Source organism: Netta rufina (genome assembly GCF_964035555.1).
Source record: "Netta rufina genome assembly, chromosome: 23".
Taxonomy (NCBI): Eukaryota; Metazoa; Chordata; class Aves; order Anseriformes; family Anatidae; genus Netta; species Netta rufina.
In genome coordinates this window covers 1154285-1174944 of record NC_140147.1, presented here as the reverse complement: position 1 = coordinate 1174944, position 20660 = coordinate 1154285, and the positions used below count along the sequence as shown (strand labels likewise).

At 51.8% G+C, this 20660-nt stretch overlaps 1 protein-coding gene across 4 annotated transcripts; it reads right to left on the bottom strand.

The window, feature by feature from the left end:
- Positions 1–940: 940 nt before the first annotated feature.
- Positions 941–20544, bottom strand: PTP4A2 (protein tyrosine phosphatase 4A2). 4 transcript variants are annotated; one of them, XM_084300567.1, is made up of 6 exons: positions 20371–20544; positions 10845–11503; positions 9164–9256; positions 4668–4798; positions 2504–2578; positions 941–1379 (listed from the first exon to the last, which is right to left on the bottom strand). In XM_084300567.1, exons 2-6 carry the CDS (start codon positions 10938–10940, stop codon positions 1271–1273), a joined length of 504 nt encoding a protein of 167 aa, XP_084156693.1. In that variant the 5' UTR covers positions 10941–11503; positions 20371–20544; the 3' UTR covers positions 941–1270. The 4 variants fall into 4 exon arrangements, with proteins under 4 accessions (XP_084156693.1, XP_084156692.1, XP_084156694.1 ...); XM_084300566.1 differs by lacking the exon at positions 20371–20544 and adding an exon at positions 19045–19307; XM_084300568.1 differs by lacking the exon at positions 20371–20544 and adding an exon at positions 15619–15748.
- Positions 20545–20660: the final 116 nt, after the last annotated feature.

Sequence of the window (20660 nt, the reverse complement as noted above, 5' to 3'; positions counted from 1 at the left end):
GCCTTGATTAATTCAGACATCATCACTGGCCTTACAGAGAACATGGTGCCAAGTCCACACTCCAAAATCAGCGTGTTTACGGTCTGCCAATGGTAAATGCATGATAGGCATGTTGGTGTGTAACTAGAGATTCTCCCTCCAAAAGAGCCTAATAAAAAAATAACAAGGCAATCAGTGGTTAAACTGAACTGTACATGAGGGCTAGTCTGGGAAAAGACCCACACTAGGCATTTCTTTGTGGACAGCATTTCTGTGTGCATACTATCTTTACACCTCATATACAATGCAAACAAGACCCTCCCCCCAAATCCTGATTTACTGTGTTCAGAAAGGCAGAGAATCTGGACAGCAGCAAAAAGCCTTTTCTTCTTCCTTATGACAGGTAAGTTGATCTCAGTTCCTTGTCTGACTGGCCCCTTGCTCACCTAGGACACTTTTGAACGTCAGTCTTCTGCCAGGATAGATTTTCTATCTAACAACAGAAAGACAATTAACATTTCAGCCAGATTCTTTGGAGAAATAAGATTTAGACATACACACAAAATCACACGCACGTGCACACACACAAACACGCGCACAGAGTTCAAATCGCTGTCTCCCACCAATCTGAAAAGGCCTTTAGGAGATTCACCAGAGATATCAGACAATGAGTCTTCTGTTAAAGCCCACCAGGAAGTTTCTCACACCTGCAGAGTCTGAACACCATGTAGACATACAGCACAAACATCACCAAATCTCTAGAACGCCCAGGCTGGGCTTAAGGCTGTCAGACTGCTCCTGTACAGAAACAGAGGCTTCTCCTCGTGTCTGTCTGCCAGCTCTCAGCAAGGTTTAAAAAAAAGGCAACTCTATTTAAAAGAGTCCTATTGGAATTAATGCATCAGGCCCTAATTGCGGGGTACTTTCCTCAAATCAAGAAAATAGTTTCTGCACAAGCCAATGCTTTGCTGGTTTTCCTTAGACATAAAATTTACTTTATTTCTTTTCTTAAAAAGTTAAAAATACAGAAGGTTCAGAAACTGATTTTCTTTTCTCCTTGCAGATGTTCAAACTGCAGCTTAAGGAGAAAACAATCCTTCACTGAAATGTTTCTCTTAATTTTTTTTTTTATTTTTATTTTTTTTCCAATCATCACCACCATTAGGACAGAGGTTGAGGAGCACTGACTCCACCACTAATTTGATGACGTAGTTTGATTCCAGATTCACATTTCCAGGTGCCAAGAGTCCAGAAAACAGCCATGCTAACTTCTGCCTTCGTCTGAGATTTTCTATTGAACACAGCAGTGACCGTTGGCATCTCTGAAGCGTAATCGCATCTTAGGTCGGTATTTCTCAAGGTAAAGCAGCTGTTTGGAATTGAAAGCTCCCCTCCTTTTCCTAAAACAAACAGAATGAAGGCTAATATCAACGGAAAATGTACTGCTTTGATCATCATATACATTCTAATGTAGATTAGCCCCCATTCCAAAGCTTTTCTGTATCCATAAAACAACATTTTGGCATCCATCGACACTTTGAGGAAAGAAATTAGAGCAGCACATGCAGCTCGTTATCTACGTGCCAATATTGAAATCAAAATCCCATTAGCAAATTTCAGCATCTTTTCTTGGATTGGGAGAGTTTATTTCCAGCACCAGCAGCAGTCACTGAACACCACAAGGTCACCCTTTCCTCGCAGACGCATGTGCTACTTGTATTAGCTAAGTAAGACCATGACAGTCAGTCAGAACTATATAAGAGGTGCTCAGAAAAGAACTTCTCAATGTGAAAGGTACTGTAGCTAGGAACATAAAAAGCAATTTAAAAAAAGGAAAAGTTCAGAAAAATCTGTTGACATCAATATAGTTTACAAAGATAACTGGAGACCCTGGGAATCCATAAAAGGATGAATTGCTTTTTTGACAAAGCTCATTCAACATCAATCTTACCTGCTGGGCTTCATTTCAAGATCTGATGTTATTGCTAAACCAACAGGGCTCTGCGTTCTCATCCTTTACCAGTTTTGCTATTTTCCAGACAAGGTGGCTGCTGACATTTCCTGAGTGGATAACGCACTCATGCGCAACGTCTGTAGGAGTGCTGATGCTCACCTACTTGCTGGAGAAATGGAGCTGCTTGGGGGTCCAAACTCACTGGATTTATTATTTTTTTGAATGAGGAGCAATTAGTCCATGTCCAGCTCCAGCCACAATTTTTACAGCCCTAGCCTAGGCCGCCTCCCCCTCTAAGTCCATAAGCTTTGGGTCTTAGTCCAATGGCTTAATACATAAGCCCGGATTTAAAAAAAAAGGAGGAGGGATATCATTTTTTAATCCTCATCTTGACGCAGAGAAAAAGGGCACAAGCCTCCAGCATTAACATCAAAGTCATGTTCCATATTGTCAGGATATAACAACTAGAAAACAAGTGAAAAAAATCTAACAAACCTTTATGAAGATACATGCTGTTCAAATACAACATAAAGCGAGAATTTATTTCGAGAACGAGGAAGCTTAACTTACTGCCTTATAAACTGAACTGCATCTTCGTACTTCATTCCACATTCAATGAGAGCAAGTGCAACCAGGACAGGAGCCCTAAAGGAAAAATCAATATTTAAGGAAGATCTGGAGAAACAATAGATTGAATCCTTCAAAATGCATCAAATTAATCTATAAACAAACAGCTTAAGTATTTCCTCTTTAAATGTTATCTACAGAAAGCCATTTGCCTGCTGAGTATCTCATGTAAAATTTCTTTTAGCAGGCAGCTCTGTTTCCAGTGGACACACACACACACACACACACACAAATAGCGTTCCTCAGTGTTTGGTGGTATGGAGCAACAGCTCGAGATGGTTATGCTTTCTCATCTCACTATAACCTAATTTTCTACTTTGGTAAAAGAAATCTCTAACATCACCTGGCTGTATTTTGCTTCTTATACTAGGTTTAGCTGTACCTGAGAGAGATCGGTGAAGCACTGAACAGCTGACTTTTACGGATAAAACTTATTATATGCTGCTCTTGGAACTGGGCATTCCAGCAGCGATGAAGTACAGCTTTCTGCTTTGGGGTCCTCATTTATGAGATGAGTTAGGATCACAGAGCTGGCTTTGGAAACAAGCTGAGATCACAGCACACATCGGCTTTCTCCTGGATTGGCGTTCACCCTGCTGAACACGTAGAGTTGCACCAGGCACCTCTGGTGGCACAGCAGTAAGGGATTAAACAGGTGCTAGCAGTTGGACAACTTGTACTCATAGCTAAACAAAAATACAGCGCAGGAGAAACAGCTCGCTATCGCTGCCACCTGCATAAAAAGAAGAATTCACTTTCCAAGGGGAACAATCTGAAATCTCAGTTGCTTTGAAGAAAAACAAAAACAAAAACAAAAACAAAAACTGTTTACTATAGCTGAGTTTTAATGCCCTGCTACAGGCACGGTTTGCCAGATTAAAGCTAAATCTGTAAAGCTCTTCCTTTTCCCCTCTGCCACAAACGGTCTGAGAGCAACAGCAGAAAGGTAATTGTGTAAGGAGCAGATACAGCACACGAGGCTGCAATATATACACAAGATGGGAAGCTTCTGGTACAGTTTGGCCTGGCATTATGCAAAAAAAGACAGTTTAATATCACTTGTTACACGTGGCCACCTTCCTAAAGACGTTCCTCAGCTAAAAATAGAGCAGAAATGGACAAAGAAATCATGTTAATTGCCTTGGGTTTTACCTGGCTGGCTCTCGTCTCTTTAAATATTGGCCATTTCTCTCCGTATCTCTTCATTTCTCCAATCTCTTCCTCTCCAGAGGAGAAAATTTAAGAACTTGAAGCACTCCAACTCTGTTCGTTGGACTTGACTTTCTTTAATCCACCTTTCTTGCCTACTCATTCAGATCCTTAAATATTAACAGTCCCATGGCTATTGTAAGAATACTGACGGTTAGGCTCCATTTTGTCCTAGTTTTAGGACAAACAACACTCAGGGATTACACTTGGGAATACGAAGGTTGCATTTAGCTTTCTGAGCAGCACTTTTTATTTCACCTTGAAAGGAAGTTCTTCCCACAGAAAGAAGTTACATTACAAGTAGTGAGAAGGGGAGAAACACACGTCTGCATGTGAGCAAGAAATAAAAGCCTAACCCTTCTCTAACACTGAGGTGAAGCCACTTTAGAGTAAGAAAGTCAATAGTTGAACCAGTTTTTCTAAATGCTTTTTTTTTTTTTTTTTGTATTTACCACGTGCTTAATACTGTAGAGTTGGAAACAGGAGCAAATTTTAAAAATATGTACAGCCTTAGAAATTGTACTCTGTGTGTATATTGCATTTGTCAAAAAAGTGTAAGAGACCTAGCAGAAGAGACCTCATTTTAGCAGAAAAACAAACACTTCCGAACTAGTAACGCCTCTAATTGCCTGTGCGTCGTCCGTGATTGAGAGAAGTGTTCTGAACAATCACTCCACATTTTTCTTCTGACACTAGATCAGGCGTATGACATTACTGACGATTTTTAAGCTGCAATAAATCTCTTTTGCTTAACGACACAATCGTGATGATGATGCTTTAAAGCACTACGTGGGACAAAACACGGATATTGGCATTTACCTAACACCTTCTGCGAGCTACCTCCCAAATGCATCGACTAAGTGAGCCCAGCAGAAAGCCCCGGAGGCAGAGCACTAACCTGCCCAACCCTGCAACACAGTGAACAGCGACACAGCATCCAGGCTCTTCGCGGAATTTGGTTTTCAACAGGTTTAGCCAGTCGTCAACTATCTGATTCGGGGGTGGCGCTCCATCATCAAACGGCCAGTCCTTCGAAGGAAAAAAAGACAGCAGCTCTAGATAGATGTTCCTGAAGCACATGCACACAATCACAAATTTCATCTGTAGGCAACAGCACGGTAACCATAACCAGGAGAAGGAAAATATCCTGTAAATATTCGTGTTTTGTGGGTATTTTTCTAGGTAGAAGCTTGCAAGTCAATATCATAATGCAACACTAAATTTTTAACAACCATTGCATTAGGCTTTTCAATAAAATTCAAGTAGAACTTGACAATAACTTCCTTGTAGAGTAGGTTTTTTTAATAGCTGCCTTTGAAATCTCATTTTACTAAAAAGTGTAAAAATCAATGGACATTTCAAATAACTATTTGACAGAGGAGCACTGTAAACTTCTGCCTGTGAATGTGTCAACCTTTTAAAATACTATTTGTACTGCGGAGATGGTACTCCACAGCAATTTAAATTAAACAGCCTGCACAGCTGTCAGCGCACCCAGTGAGCAAGACTTACTGTTACCTGGCTATTCGCAAGCCAGAAAAAAAAAATAAATCATATTTAAAAGCAAAAAAGAGTGCTTCGACAATGGCAAAGTCAACAAAGCAGCATTTAAAGCTTCATTCCTGTCTATAAAAGGGGTTGCCGATATTTAAGCTATCCAGGCCACCTTTAATGTCATCAGAATGGCTGGAAACCAAAATTACACGTGAGAAGCTTCCCATTTTCTCGAGGTCACAGCTCCCTCCTGGAACCCGCGCTGGGAGGGGTACTACACGTCCTGCATTTCAAGCACAAACAGCACATTTCACAACCTCAGGCACGGGCAGTGCAAGGGGAAAAGTCCTACTTCGGGGTTATTTAGCACTTTTCATTAGCAGAGTGCAACGCGATTTCACAAAAGAGACTGATAACCAGCGTTTGGTGTTCTTAAAAACCTCACAAAATGGAAGGGAAAGTGCTTGGAAAGGAGCCCTCCTTTCCTCCTTTTCCTTCACTGGCTGGATCTGAGTTTTTCCAAGCAGTATCTTGAGAACAGGTTAATGTCAAGCAATATTCTCTGAACCCTGCAAGAACGTGGGAAAGCTGAACGAGCACAAGGGAAGGCTTAAAAAACGCCAGGCTTTTCCCCGGCAATGCACTTACAGCTGCCCCGCTACTTCCTGACCAGCGAGAAGAGCTGAGCACGGAGCATCTCAGCCCTCCAGACTGCAACCATTAAAAAGCTGCGAGGTGCAAACCTGTCAGAACTGCAAAACCAAAGATCTTCACGTTAATTAAATCCTTTTACATCTGATTAATTCAGAAAGACAAAGCCTGGAAGCGTGCAGCTCTCCTTTTTAAAGGAAGGAGGAAACTAAAAATACCTGGGACAACACGGCAAGCTGCAAGGCTATACAACAACATCATAAAGTAAATCTTGTTCTTTCCAATAAAAGGCTTTTACAAGATTTTCCACTCAATCACACTCTGCCAGCAGTATTATTTCAGGCCCAGTGTCATGCGCTGTCCCAGGGAGAAACGCCTGGGCAGTCGAGAGAAGAGGCTTTACCCGCTGCAAGATGCTTTCTGCTGAAGCCAACCTGCAGAGAGCAGGATTTACATTTCAATTCTGCGCCCTACTTTTGGGTTAGGTTAAAATCCCTTCCTGCAGACCACACGCAGCATGTGATTGCATTACTTTTGTTTGCGTGCCAGTCCTCACGTCCGCACGAGGCATGTGCTGCTGTGCGTTAATTAATGACCACCCTCGTTTCTTGGGAGAGCATCACCTCCCAGTCCTGGTACACCACTGGCATGACAGCAGCGCTGATGGGATGCTGCTCAGAGCAGGGAACGAGAGTAATTCTGGACCAGAGGAGTAATAGCAACCAAGTTTTGCAGGTCTGTGTTGTCTTCCTCCCTTAATTACGAGTTCTGCCAGCAACAGCTCCGAGCACCTGTCAGACAGCACCGGGAACCAGTTGCTGGGCTCCCCGAGCAAAGCAGCCATTAACAAACAGGATGATGCACCAACAGACACCGCAGTGCTGCTGTGTCACCCTGCAGGAGCTGGGAAGGACGATGGGCAGTGACAGCAGCTCCCATTTACCCTTTACCTGGAGCAGCTTTGCTCAGCAGAGCAGCGCCGGGTTTGTCAGCCAGCAGCGTCCGCGGGACTGACAGCGCAGAGCGGGGCTGAGCCAGGGCAGCACCAGGGCTGTGAAGCCACCAAGTTCCCTCTCTTCAAAGCCCAGGAGCAGGAGAACTGCTGGCACCTGCACGGGATGAGACCACGGCCACCAGCGTGGGGCTGTCCCTCCTTCAGCACCAAGGCCATGGTGGGGCAGAGGCAGCAGCGAAGGCACCGCTCTACCGGGCGCTCCCGACAGCACGAAGCAGGAAGAAATCCACAAAAACGCATCTTAGATCCTCACCACGAACAAAACTACTGCAGCCCTCCTTGATTGCTAGTCAGCGCAAAAAAAAAAAGCTGGAAAAACACTTTTTTTGATGTACCATTTTTACACCACCAGGCCTTGCACACGAGCGTAGCTGTAAGAAGAGCGCAGAAAGCCCCCGAGCCGACCTCCATCCCTGCCCGGCTCCTGGCCTTAATCTCTGTTGACAAACAGCCCCGCAGTAGTACTACGCCAGGCAGGGAGCAGCTCGCTCTCCCGTTTCTCACTCTGCCATCTGCCAAGGCATCTCTCTGCCACGCTGTGCCCCGCGTGCCGGCGCACGGCACCGCAGCAGGGGAGCGGGCTGTGCTCAAACACCCTCGTTTTCTGGGGTCTCGCCACGCTTCTGGCCCCGACGGTTTTAAAACAGACACCAAGCCCCATCAGGCTGCGTTTTTAATCTTTGTTATTTTTACAGGCAAGTGTTAGTTTTAAATAAAGGGGGGATTTTTTTCAGCCAGCTGGGAGCTCGCCGCTTCTGAACGGCGACAGGGATCAGTTTGGAAAGAACACTATTAACGGAAAGGAAAAGCTACGGTGGTGTCAGTAACTGGTTACCTGACCCCACACAGCCAAACAGCTGCAATACAGCCAGTTATGAAAGCAAGATCACGACTGGCATCATCAGGATCAGCGATGCCATCCTGGTGGGGCTGGACACAGGGAGACTGCCCTTCAGTCTTCAAGGATGAACTCAGGTCCCTGCTGTGCCACGGGACCTGATATCCCCTAAATCCCGGCTTAAAGCAGGGCTCCAAGGGCTTACACACCACAGGTTCGTCCTTCCAGTCTCTGCTAAGCTTCCAGGTCTCACAGCTAGAGGATTCGCAGCCCAAGAGAGCTCCAGAAGGAACAAAAATGCTGTTCCAGCGTGCAGCTGGGGGCCTGGCAGCCCTGCAGTGCCCGAGTTTTCCAGCAGCACGGAGGCACACGTGGCTGCCTGGAAGCGGAGTGAATGCTTCCCAGGGCCAGGAGCCAAGAAACCTGCCTGACCTGCACGTGGAATTTCACAGACACACCGGAGTAGGAGCTTTTGTCCTAACGGAAAGCTGAGGGTTTTCCTCCGGCTGAGCCATTATAAAAACAAAACCCAACAGCCACCACCGGCACACAACCAGCAGCACCAACGGAAGGGGACGACCTGCAAGGAGGAGGCGAGATGCAATTCCTGGCCTCACAGCAGGGTGTTACTCACCCCAGTAAAATCAACTGATTGTATCTAACACACTGCAATAATTCACAAGGATTGCCTGGAAAAATACTGCCCGCGAGGTTAATTCGAACACACCCCTACTAAAAAATAAATAAAAAACACACACCTACTAGAAAATAAATAAAATAATAATAATAAATGCTCAGAACAGCCTGCAGTAGCAGCCAACAGAGGCAGTAGCTGTGCAAGAGGATTTCCTTCCATCTGCCTGGCAGGGAAGCACCAGCACTGTGCTCCCAGCCACAGATCCCCTGGAAGGGCCCACAGAAACCTGGGTCCTACCCAAAAGCAGCAGCCCACCAGCATGGCACTGGGGGCTCAGCACGGGAGCTTTATCTTCATCCTGAGAAGGGCAGCTGTAAATGGAAAGCCAACAAGTGCTACGTGGAAAGGACTGAGCAGGTTGTGTGAAACACGAGGCTGAACAGAACAAAGTCCTGGGACTTCTCTATGGATCAGTATCAACCTAGTCACTAAAATGCATCCTGAGTATCCCAACCAATCCAGAAACCCAGGAGCAGACATTTCTATCCCAACTAAAGCACTCGGGCTGCAGAAAATCATCAGCAGGTACATTTCACAGAAGCACTGTGAATTTCTCAAGACCAGCTTTGGCTGATGCAGGGGAGCACACAGTTTTTGACCATTCTGAAGCAGTCACAAGCTCTTCCCAAAGCACGAAGCTGTCCCCAGCTCTCGAGGACAAGCAGTTCTCATGTATAGACAGTGGTAAAGACAACTCACTAGAACCTGGATTCCTTCTTTTTCGATAGGAGCTTGATCGTAAGTGGCATCACAAACTCGCACCAAGGTTGTCACTCCGTACTTCTTCAGCTCCTTTAGGAAGAAAGGAAACAGGTGAGCACACCGCCAGGAGGAGAAACTCAAAAACTTCCTCATCAGCTGCAAAAGTAAAGATTTTACACCACACCAGAGGTACTACCTGCACGGTTCCCAGGTGACTGCACGAGGAAGGAGCCAGCTGTGAAAGGAGCGTTTATGACCTGCGTTAGGATAAGGGCTACGAGTGACAGGAATAAACATAAAACTCCTCTGAATTATTCCTCCCTGGGGAAACGCCAGGGTGGAAAAAAATGCATATGTAAGAGCAAAGTTAGAATAGCTGCTTCTCCTCTCCACGCAGCTTCTTTTTGTCTTTAAATAGCAGCCTGGAACTGGTCGCTGCAGCCAGTGCTGACATTTTGAGGCAGGGAGGAACAGAACACACACCACCATACTCCAGCTTCCTTGTAATGCACTGTAAGTAGCACATTGTGCTAGATAAATAATCAGAAGATCAAACAAAAAGCTGTTCCAGTTCACTTTGAAGGTTGATACAGCGAGCAGAATTTCCTCTCGTGTTTGGGCTGAGTCAATATGACTTTTAACAATTAGCAGAATCTGTTCCAGACTCGAGCCTCCTAATAAAGGAAGACAATCCACAGGCTGAAAAAACAGAGACTAAAAAATGTGGCTTTGCGAACAAATTAACCACTAATGCATGAGCGGACTCGGGGTGAAGAGCAGGCTGCTAAGTGATGGAAGTCTGCTGCAGTCAGCCAGCAGTATCAGATGACAGGATCTCCTGGGAATGAAAAGGGCCTACGTAGGCAAGATAAAAGTCCTCTGGATACAAAGGGCACAAAGATACAGCGGGTTTGGAGCAAGCTGGAGCACAGAAATACACTGCACTACTATTTCAGTAGCAGATACTCTGTGTGTGTGTAGTAGGTGAAACTATTTGTCACTTTCTCAGGTCAAATTATTAAGTTTTGCTGTATTTAAGGCCTTATTGTGTCAGTCATGCTCTGTTTCACTGTCCATCTTAACAGAGTCTTCCCACAGACAGAGCCAGGCAGCTGTCAGGTGCTTCAGGTGCCAGCATTTATCCCTGGAGAAGAACAGCTCTGGGATCAGCGGGGCACTCTGAGAAAACATCCTCAGAACTAAACATCAGCGTAAGCGCTGCGCTTAACCCTGCCTTACAGAAGTTCAGAAATCAGTCACAATTCCATTAATTGCTACTTTAAAAGCCAGAAGATGAGCAATGTATCAGAAGCACCGTATTATTTAGTGAAAAATTCTGTTTAGAGCACAGAACATGCAGTCCTTCAGAAGCCAGGACAAAAACAATGGCAAGGGTGCGGGGCTGTGCTCTGAAATGGGAGCTCACCCTGCCCCTCTTACTTAAAGAAGTGCAAGATTTGGAAGAAAAGTAATCAGCAAATTCTCTTCTCATGCTGTCAAGAGAATGTAAACAACATACTTAAGAAATATTAAAGAAAAAAATGCCTTGATTCGAGTAGCACGTAACACAGTCACAGCTTTGTGAACCGCAGGTGTGAATAATTCTACAGAAATGATGAGCACACAAGGAAAATGGAAGGAAAGGAAAGAAGGATGGCATTTTTTCTGCCTGCCTTACCTCGATGAACTTGCTGAGGGTTGCGTTGGTTGGGTTGTGAGTGATCAGGAAACGCATGTTCTCGTAGGTGATTTCCACGGGGGCTGGACGGTTCATAATGGCAAACAAAACGCGTGAGGGGCAAAAAAAAAAAAATAAATCAATAACCTTGGAAACGTTTCACAGCAGAAAACATTAAAAAGACCACTAAAATGGCTGGGATTGATCAGAGCTTGCTTCGACGTGTTTGTTCCTTAGAGACTTCGCTTCTAGGAAAGCAGGTTTGCTTCAGAATCCACTCGAATTCAGCTTCGGCCTCAGCTGCTGCAGGTGGTATCCTTCAGACTCCACGAATTCTGACTACATGCAAGACTAGGCAGCCTGTTCTACATTTAGGCACTGGTGAGGCAAAAAAGTAAGGGCAGGTTTTCTCTCCACTTTGTTTTCTTGACGCTTAGTTTTGCTAGAGTCAGTAAGAGGAATATGCTTCCAATGGGCAGAAGATATCCCATATATTTGTGTTCGCTGTGTCCGGAATCTTCAAGGCAAAGTACTTATGGCACGTGAAACCCCCCGCTCTCGGCTCACTTGTCAGCCAGGATGCTGTGCTGGGCCTGGCAGAAGTCTGCCCTCACGCTCAGAATCGCCATAAATGTGCGACGTATATTCCAACAGAACACCTGCAAGGAGAAGAAAACAGCACGTGAGAGGAGCTCTTGCTTCTGGCTCCAACTATTAACGAGCCTGAAGCTCTGAACCATCAGTAGCGGTACGAGCTGCTGAAATTAGTCAACACCAACTCAATCATTTCTTTTAGAGCAGCACAAAGCAGCTTCCCTTTCCTCCCATTGAAATTCCGACCACCTGAGATTTCAGGCTGCACGAAGAGCCCCAAAATGAGGAGCAGTTCAGGAGAAGCCCCTGCAGCTGCTGCTTGTAAACGTTTGAGAGGAACCAGCAGGGTAATAAACAGAAATAAACTGCACCATTGATTCAAGCTCCTGCCATTCAGGACGATTTATGACACCAGGCATGACTAAAACTGCCCAGAACAACACGCTGCCGGTGACTAACACCCCAACAAGCGAGGTCATAAAGAGCAGGAGGTAAACAGGATGCTAATTCCACCAAAATTAACATTTTTTTAAGTCAGAGCGAGCAGAATAATGGAAAACCACCAACTCCCAAGCCCAACAGAAACAAGTGCTCACCCTGAAGCCCATCAGGACAGGCGGAAAGTGGAGGCAGGGCTGGACCCACTCCTAGATTAACGAACCGCTTGCTAATTAAAGCTCTCTGTTTGATGAGAGAGGACTGCCTGTGTTTCCAGGTGGGTCCAGCACACAAACCTGAAGTTGTTGCCTCCCGGTGCTGCAGGCTGTGCCCACAACGCGACAGCTTCGTGCTCTCAACAGCAGGAGCACTACGAGCAGGAACAGGAGGGAATTTCAACTGCTGGTGGCACAGGAGCACCACCAGCACTGCGCCACCGAGCTGCCAGCAGCAGCAGGGAGGAATCCTGCAGGAATTGGTCATTTCCAAAGCAAGCCCGGGGCGTTAAAGCTCCCAGTCCCAGCAGAGGATTCCCACTCACAGCTGGCGCAGCAACAGCAAGAGCTGATGGGCCTGCTGAGAGAGGACGGAGCTCACCTGAACTAACCCTGCAGGGGACATTTAAGGCTGAAAAACTCGGTAAGCAACACGGCTCCTGCTGCTGCAGGTCAAACAAGGTTTGCTCAGCTGTTTTTAAGCGATGTGCTCAAAGCTGAGCTTGTCAGGAAGATGCTGGTGAAGCTTTCTGAGGCCGTGCCAGGCTGAGATTTCGCTCAGACGACACCGCTCCGTCCCTCACCTCCTGCTGGCTCGCAGGAGGAGCCCTCCTGGGCCTGGGGAAATTCCCCAGCAAGCAGAAGGAGGCCAGCGATGTGTCACGTCTGCAAGGGAGTCGGAAGGCAACGAGCTTTGTTAGAGCTTTGTTACCTCCTCGTGGGTACAGAGCGACTTCAGACGCACCAGATTTCATCTGCAGAGGAAGGAAGCAGCTTTGCTGTGCAGGGAAACTGCACCAAAGGGTGAGATCTGTTTTGGAATCGTGTATTGCCAGAGCAGACCCCTAAACTGAAAGGAATAAGGGACGTAAAAAGCAGAAAGCCAAAGACCCGCCGCAGACACTTTGCGTTTCTAAAGAAGTTTTAAAGCAGCTGAGTAAAATCCAAACCAGCCCAGAAGTCACAAAACCTGCAACTTGAGCAAAGTTTGCCTTGAAAGGGCAGAGTGAACGCAATTAGGGAAACACACGCCTGGAAATTCACACCCCGAACCCGTGGTGCGCTCAACGTTTTAATGAGACCCTCGCTTTAAAAGAGTCAAATTAAGTAGTACAAAAATACCTTTTTCACTGACACGAAGTCAAAAATCACCCAAAGAACAGCAATTATTTCCTTCAAGAACAGCTCTCAACGCCAAAAAAACACATTAATTAGATTGCCAGAGGCAAGAACAAAGATGTTTCCAATAACCTCCCCCAACCTGAAAGCAGCTCTCGCCGAGTGACTCGAATACAGATTTCGGAAGGGGATCCTGGAACATTTTATCAGCACCATGGTGAACAGAAGCCCCACGGTTACAGCAGCCACACGTGTCCAACACCTGTAAAACTACGCAGGAAAATGTTTTTTTCCCATAGAAATACCAGGATGGGGTTTTCCACCCTATTTAAATATAGGCTCAAGCCACCTGATGCACCCTGAAGGCTTACACTAGAGGAACGGTCCCCAAACCAAGTTTTTAGGACCTAAAAAAGGTGATTTGAACCAAAACCAGTCATCAGCACATCTTGGGGTAGGAGATCAGAGCTGGGAGCCGAGTACCAGCAGCTTGCAGCATTTCAGAGCACGCCGTCCCGGGGGGGAGAGCGATCGTGCCGTATTTAAACAAATCCTTTACACATTTTTCCTCTTCAGCAGCAATAACGGGGTTGGAGGAGCCTCCTCCAGCGCTACCCGAGCCGTGAGCCGCATCAAATCAGGTCATTACCGCTACGCTTCCCCTCCCTCCAGCGGATCAGAGGGAATTTCAGCCCAATTACTTGAAAGATGGTTTTTAAGAACTATTTACCGAGCCATTAAGGCAGGAGGCGGGCAGGGGACAGGTTCCAGAGCACGGAGCGTGGCACAGGGCAGCACCGGCTCGAGCCCCGCACCTGCTCCTGCCTGACCTTGACCACGCTGCTTCCAGGAGCTTGACTCATCTGCCGAGCAGGAACGCCAGCACCTTACCTTCCCCGGAGGCGTATTACTAGAGCGTTTAATTACCTAATAGCTCAGGAGTGATTAAAAACGTAAGGCGCCGTATTTAAGCCTGAAAAACGATTTCCAGAAGGGTAAGAAGTTTATGTAGCGCTCAATCCTATTTTAAAGCAGCCCTTCCGCCCCTCACCTCAACTGCAACGCCACTTAGCTCGAGTTTAGTGAGCAACCAGGCCTCTGGTTAGGAGCAAAAGGGGAAAAACCCCGTTGTGGGAAACTTCTCAGCTCCCCAGGTGAGCGCTTGGTGACGCAGGGAGGGAGAAACGTCAAAGTCTGCACCTCGAAACCCCAGGGGAGCTGCACGCCATCGGGGCGATGATGACCCACAGCAAGGCTGGCTGCACAGCAGAAAGCAAGAAATGGCTTTTCAGCTAATTAGCCCTATTCCTAGGCTTGGAAAATGAGGTGGAGCAGGGCTGGGCTGAGGGAGGGAGCAGCCACCTCACACATCCACACGGTGAATGGGGCGCGAGAGCTCCCTGGGGAACCAGAGGAGGGGAGCGGGGCAGCAGCGACAGTGATTCCTGCAGCTGAGAGGAGCAATGCCTGGCAGTTAGTTCCCCACGTCGTTTGACTTAATTAGCAAGGAATAATCATCAATCAAGACGCCTGTCTCCCCAGCCAGGCTCAGCGGGCCGTGACAGTCCGTGACAGGACTCACTTAGGCTCCACCACAAGCTTGCGGCCCTACCTGCGGGAACGCCTGGTGGAGCCTAATGGGGCCAAGCTGAGAAGAAAGTCCCCAAATCCTACAAATCTGCCTAACGCGTAAGCGAGGGGCAGGCCTATTAATCACCGGTTTGTTTATTTAGGCTCGCCAGCTAACTCAGAGAGAGGAGCTGAACGAATTCCTGACTTGACAGAAATCTCAGAGGGTGCCCCAAGGAGCAAACCGCCCGGCTACAGCACCCAGCAGCGCCTTGACTCCTGAATCGGATGCTTCAGCGGGGCTCTTCCCTTCTGAACTGCAGCTCTGCAAGCTCAGGGACACAGATCTGATGAAAAAAAAGTATTAAAAGGGACAAGGGAGCTCCCGGTCCCACCGCCTCCCAAGCGCACGGCCAGGAGCGCTTCCCGAGCCGCACGGCGACAGCTCAACCGCCTGCAACAGCTGCAGCCTGCCCGGATTGCAAAACACAGATACCTCTGGAAAGGTCACCCGGCTCACCTTTCCAAACAACCAGAGCACAGGATGCGGAGCAAAGCCCGCTAATTTGTGAGGAGAATACTTCGGGCTGCGGAGAGCGCTATTCTGAAAGCGCCCGCGCTCGCTCTGCCCCGCGAGCGGGAATTCACATTCGGTGCTAAGGACCTTAGGTAACTGCTGATTTATTTTATTTTTTTTTTCCTTTTCCTCTTCAAGAAAACCTCATTCCTGTGGTTTGTGCTCGCACACGTGAAACCAGCCCCACGCTGCGCTGCCGGTGCAAAACCTGACGGTGAAAATTTCCACCCTGCGAGCGCGCCGCAGCCCTGCTTTTCCTGACCTTCGCAGTGTGCTCGATATTTATTTCACTTCCTCTTCCTGCATCGCTCCTCTGAACGACCTGCGGCGTGCCAATTCTCCACCAGAAGCGTCCTGAAGACCCAGCCCTGCAGGAGGGGCTTCAGCGAGGCCCCCAGAAGCAGCCGGCCCCAGCACGGCACAAACCCACACCGCTGAGAACCGAGATGGCCTTTTCCGAAGCACCAACCCCCCTAGCATACAGAGAAAAACTCTGGAGCCAGCATTCTTGGAAAAAAGCTCTTGAACACGCTCTGAAGGAAGCCTGCTCGGGACGACACGTGCCCAGAGAGGGGTGAGGTCAGAATCTTACTGTTCCACCCTATCCACCCCCGCGGCGGAGCTCCCTCCCCGCGCGCTGACAAGTTCTGCCGGTGACTCATGCGTTTCCTTTTGCACTGCCCCCGTCGCTCCGTCCCAGGCCGTAAAACCAACAACAGCAGATACAAATCTGCCTCTGCAAGATATTAAAAAAGTCCAGATTATAAAAAAAAAAATAAAAAAAAAAATCTTCATTTGGAAGTGACGCGCCGGGAAGCGATACGGCTCTCAGACGTGACCCAGCAAAAGCACCAAAACTCGAGCACCGCGCACAAAAACGTTTCTCCCTCAGTCTGGGTGAGGTCAAACCCGTCTCCAACGCGGGCATCAGCACGTGGGGAAGCCCATCCTGGAGAGCTCGGAGGTGAAATGCTCAGCCGTAGCCCCCGAGCCCTTCGGACAGGGCTGGCAGCGTGCCTTACGCTGCAGTTTTCCTGTCCGGTGAGCCAGAACCTGCTTCGCCGCTTAAAGGGCTGCTCTGACATCTGGGAGTTTGCTGAATGCTTTCCCCACCCACCACCTAGCTCAAAAAAAAATCCTTCAGAAGACACATTTGAATATTACTGGCATACCCAGAAAGTCTGAAGTTACCAGAAGCGTTTGAAGTGTAAACCAAAAGGGCCCCCCAAAAGACAGAGGGATCCGAGCTCACCGCTCTCCTCCTCACACCAAAAAATCGCATTTAACTCAGAAAAATCTAAGTCAAAAGTAACTTTTAGTCAATGCTTCGTGGTTACGGGACTCTAAACTAGTTTCTAAAGCTCAGCAGGGTGAGCTGAACTGCAGCAACTGCTGGCTTCTGGAAATACATCGCCCGGTCGCCGGCCTCCCCGGCGGTTCGGAGGAAATATTCTCACACTGAGGATCAAGGATCTAAAGGAAAAAAAAACCATTAACAAGTCAAGCCGGACTTGAAAGCGATTTCCAACCGCACAGCAACAGGGCTATTATCCTGCGGAGCTCCAAAGCCGAATTACTTGCACCTTACTCAGCTCCCTTTGAATTTGCCATCTACCTCTGCTGGAGAAAGGACTTGGTGGGGAGCCGGCTCCTGGGCCACGCTCCCGCGGCGGTTAAAGTCAGCCTGGAACTGAAGCTCGCTGATAAATGTCACTGCACGGCCACAACGTCACAATTGTTCAACTCCGGGGTGCATTATTTCGAGCAGAGCCGGGCTCCTGGTGCAGATCGCCGGGAAGAATTTAACTCGTTGGCAAGGGGGAACAAAGACACCGACACAGCGCCCTGAGCAGAGGCAGCAGCCGGCCCCTCGAGGTTAGAAGAGAAGGGATCGAGAGATTTAGGGCTCCTCTCACCCTTTACTCAGAGCTGTTTGAAACCCCAACCCTTCAGCAGGAACCCACGCTGCCAGACCAGGCCGAGCACAACCAGCACCGCGCAGATCCCTCTGCATCACCAAAGCTCTCCAAAAACCCCCCAGCACCCCCCACAGATCCTCCAAAGCGCCCCCGCTCGCCCTGCAGCCCCCCAGGAGCCGTGTTTGCAGCTGGGGGCTCCCCTCCTCGAAGCGAGGATGGAAACGTGCCCTCGCAGGAGGCCGGTGCAGCCCGGCTCCAGCAGGACGAGGCAGTGGCGGCCGTTCCCCGGCGCGGGGCAAAGTCCTGGGGCAGGAGCGAGGCAGCGGCTGCGGCCACAGCTCAGCCCCGTGCCAAGGGGCAGAGGCAGAAGCCGCCGTTCCCGGGGGCTGTGGGCAGCCAAATCCCAAGCAGCCCCCAAAATCAGCCCTGGGCACCCCCCCTGCCCTGTCTTGCTCCAGCTCCCAGCAGCTGAGCTCACGAACTCCGGGTGTTTGGAGGCGCTGAGTCATAAGAAGAGAGAGTTTTTAGGCTGCTGCTGGCGGTGGGTTTAGCTTTTTGCTTTTTTTTTTTTTTTTTTTCTCTCCTTTTAAACACCAACTGCAGCTCTGAGTCAGAACCCGACTGCTCCGCTCGGGGAGCGCCGTGACAGCCAACGTGCTGCCTCGCGCCGACAGCCACCAGCACGCGGCTGCCCTGCCACGAAAACCCCAACCCCGACCCCACGGCACCGGGAGCCTTCCCACGAGGGCGCAGGGGCTGCTGTGACACGCCCCGGACCTGCAGCCCCCCCCCAGGGCAAACCCCTGCCGTTCCCAGCCTCAGCCCTTCGCTCCTGGCCCCCTCGGCCCCCTCTCTCCAGCTCCACATCCCTGTCCCCGCTGCAGCCCCAGGAAAAGCCCCGCATCCTGGCCACCATCCCCTTCCCAGCTCCACCCCCGGCTGGAGGAGACCCCCCCGAGGCCCCCAGCTCCCAGGGAAGCCCCCTCCCCTTCGCAGGCCGCCCCCAGGGCAGACACGAGGCAGGCTCCCCACCGCCTCCTCTCCAACTCCTTTCCCACCACCAAGCCCCCCCCTCACCTTTGAGGCCTCCAAGTGCCCCCCCGTGCCCGGTACAAGCCCCCATGCACCCCCCAGCCCTCTCCCCACCTCCCCCCTCGCTGCAGGCCCAGAGGCAGCAAGCTGCCCCCCCGAACACCCCAACAAATGTAGGCAGGAGGCACAGCCACTGCCCCAAACCGCCCCATGGAGCCCCTCACCCCCACCCCACAGGCGAGGGGAGCCCCCCCCGGTCCCATAACTGCCACCATCCCCAAGAACCAGCCCTGAGAGGGGGGGGTTGTGACCAGGGAGCCCCCAAACTGCCGCCATCCTGCAGCTGAGGGTTGACCCCCAGCCCCTACCCCACCAAACCCCTAGGATTGAGGACCCCAAACCCACCTCCTCATGAGGGGAGGGGGGCGAGAAAAACCCCACGGATCCCCCCAAATCCAGAACCCCCCCACAGGGGGGCACCGGGCACCCCCTTCCCAGCAGAGCCCCCTCGCACCCCAACGACCCCCCCAGGCCCCAGAGGGGCTCCTGGACCCCCCCCCAAGCCCCAAAAACCCCCCAGGACCCCCCCCTGAGGCCCGGGACCCCCCCAAAAACCCAAGAAAGGCCTCGAAGCCCCCCCCCCAGGCCCAGGCCCGCCCCGGGGCGGGGGCTGCGGGGCCTCCCCCGGCCCCTCCTCACCCGGTGCCCCCCCCCCAAGCACCGCGGGGCCCCCTCACCGTGGGCATTGAGCGGGCGGCCTTCTGCCGAGCGGGGCCGGCGCCTCCCACGCAGCGGGGCCGGGAGGGGGGCGGGAAGGGGCGCGGCGGGAGGGGAGGGAGGGGAAGGGGAAGAAGGGGAAGGGGAAGGAGGCGGCGGGGACCGGGAACCGGGAGCCGGGGCTGGGTGGGGGCCGCCGGGGCCCGGCCGCTGCTGGAGGGAGCCCGGAGCCCGCGCGCTGCTGCTGGAGGACAGGCCGCGCCCCCCCGCGCCGCGTGGTACGGTCCAGCCTCCTCCTCCTTCTCCCCCCCCCCTCAACGCTCCGTGGTACGGTCCGCACGCCCCGGCTCTGCCCGCTGGGAGAGACCATCTATAACCAGCGCGGGGGGGGTCCGGGAATAAGGGGGTGAGCAGAGCAGCGCGGGGAGGAGGTGCCGGGCCCCGCCGCCGCTCCCCGGGATGGAGGCGCGGAGCCAAGCGCGGGGCCTCCTCCGGGCTACAGGGAGCCGCTGCCGCCCTCCCGCCGCCATCACCGCGCCGCTGTTCCCCCCCCTCTCCCCCACGCGGTGGTACGGCCCGCCCCGCCCCTCTGAGCGCCGGCCCGGCCCTTCCAAGTCAGCGCTGGGGGGGGGGGGGGCGCTGGGTCCCGTCCCTCCCCCCCCGCCGCACTTGGAGTCGCCCTCCGGCCCCACGTGCGCGCCGGCCCTTCCACGCCAGCACCTCCCCCCCCCCCGCGCGGGGAGGGGTTGGTACGGCCCGCTCCCCCCACCCCACCCCCCCCACCCGGTGGTTCGGCCCGCCCCGCCGTTCCCACGCCTTCCGCCTGGCGGGCGCGGCCGCTCCCATTGAGAAAAAAGGGGCAAGGGGGGAAAAAAGCCCGAAACCGCCTCAAAACGGCGAGCGGCCGGCACGGGAGCGTGGGGCGGGGGGGAGAAGGGGACACGGAGCTCCTCGGCTCGGCCACGTGGCGCTCGGGGGCTGAAGAAAGCGACCTGGGCTGCGGTACCGGGCTACAACCGGGCCGTACCGGGCTGTACCGGCCCCCAGGCGGCCCCACCGGGCACGGCGCGGCTCCGGGCCCCCGGCTCCAGCCCCCTCCTCCCACCCGGCCCCGTTGCCCGTTGAGTGCAGCCCGGTGGAACCGAGGCGGAGCCGCCCCCGGGAGCGGCACGGCCCCGCTGGGCTCGCCCCGGCGCCGTTCGGTTCCTCTGCCCCCCCCCCGGGTGGAGCCGCCGCCGGGCCGGGGTCCGCTAGAGGGCAGCCGGACACCGCTCCGGGCTCCCGGGGGGAAAAAGGGCTCGGCCCCGGGGGGGGCTGTGCTCGCCCGGTAACACCGCGAGGAGTACCTTCATCGGGAGCCGCAGCCTGCCGCCGCCTTCCCTGCCTGCCCAGCCCAAATTACCGGAGCTGAGCCCGGGGGCAGGGCGGGCGGGCCGTCCCCACCGGCATCGCCGCCGCTCCGGCCGAGGGAGGGGGCAGGAACAAGGCAGCCTCTGTGTCCTCCGCGCCCGCAGGAAGCCCTCGGCGGGGCCCCTCGGGCCGGCGGGGCCGCTGACGCACTCCCATTTGCATAGCGCCCGGTGCCCCGGCCCACCGGGCCCCTTCACAACAAAGGCGCTGCCCGGCCGGCTCCTGC

Bases quoted from the DNA above. Each gene is read 5' to 3' on its own strand.
- PTP4A2 (XM_084300569.1), bottom strand. From the start codon at position 11,019: ATGTTTTCTGCTGTGAAACGTTTCCAAG. The intron at 9,257-10,844 runs GTAAGGCAGGCA...TTCTTCCTAAAG, and splicing joins CCCTCAGCAAGTTCATCGAG to GAGCTGAAGAAGTACGGAGT. The intron at 4,799-9,163 runs GTGAGTTGTCTT...TTTCCTTCGAAG, and splicing joins AAGAAGGAATCCAGGTTCTA to GACTGGCCGTTTGATGATGG.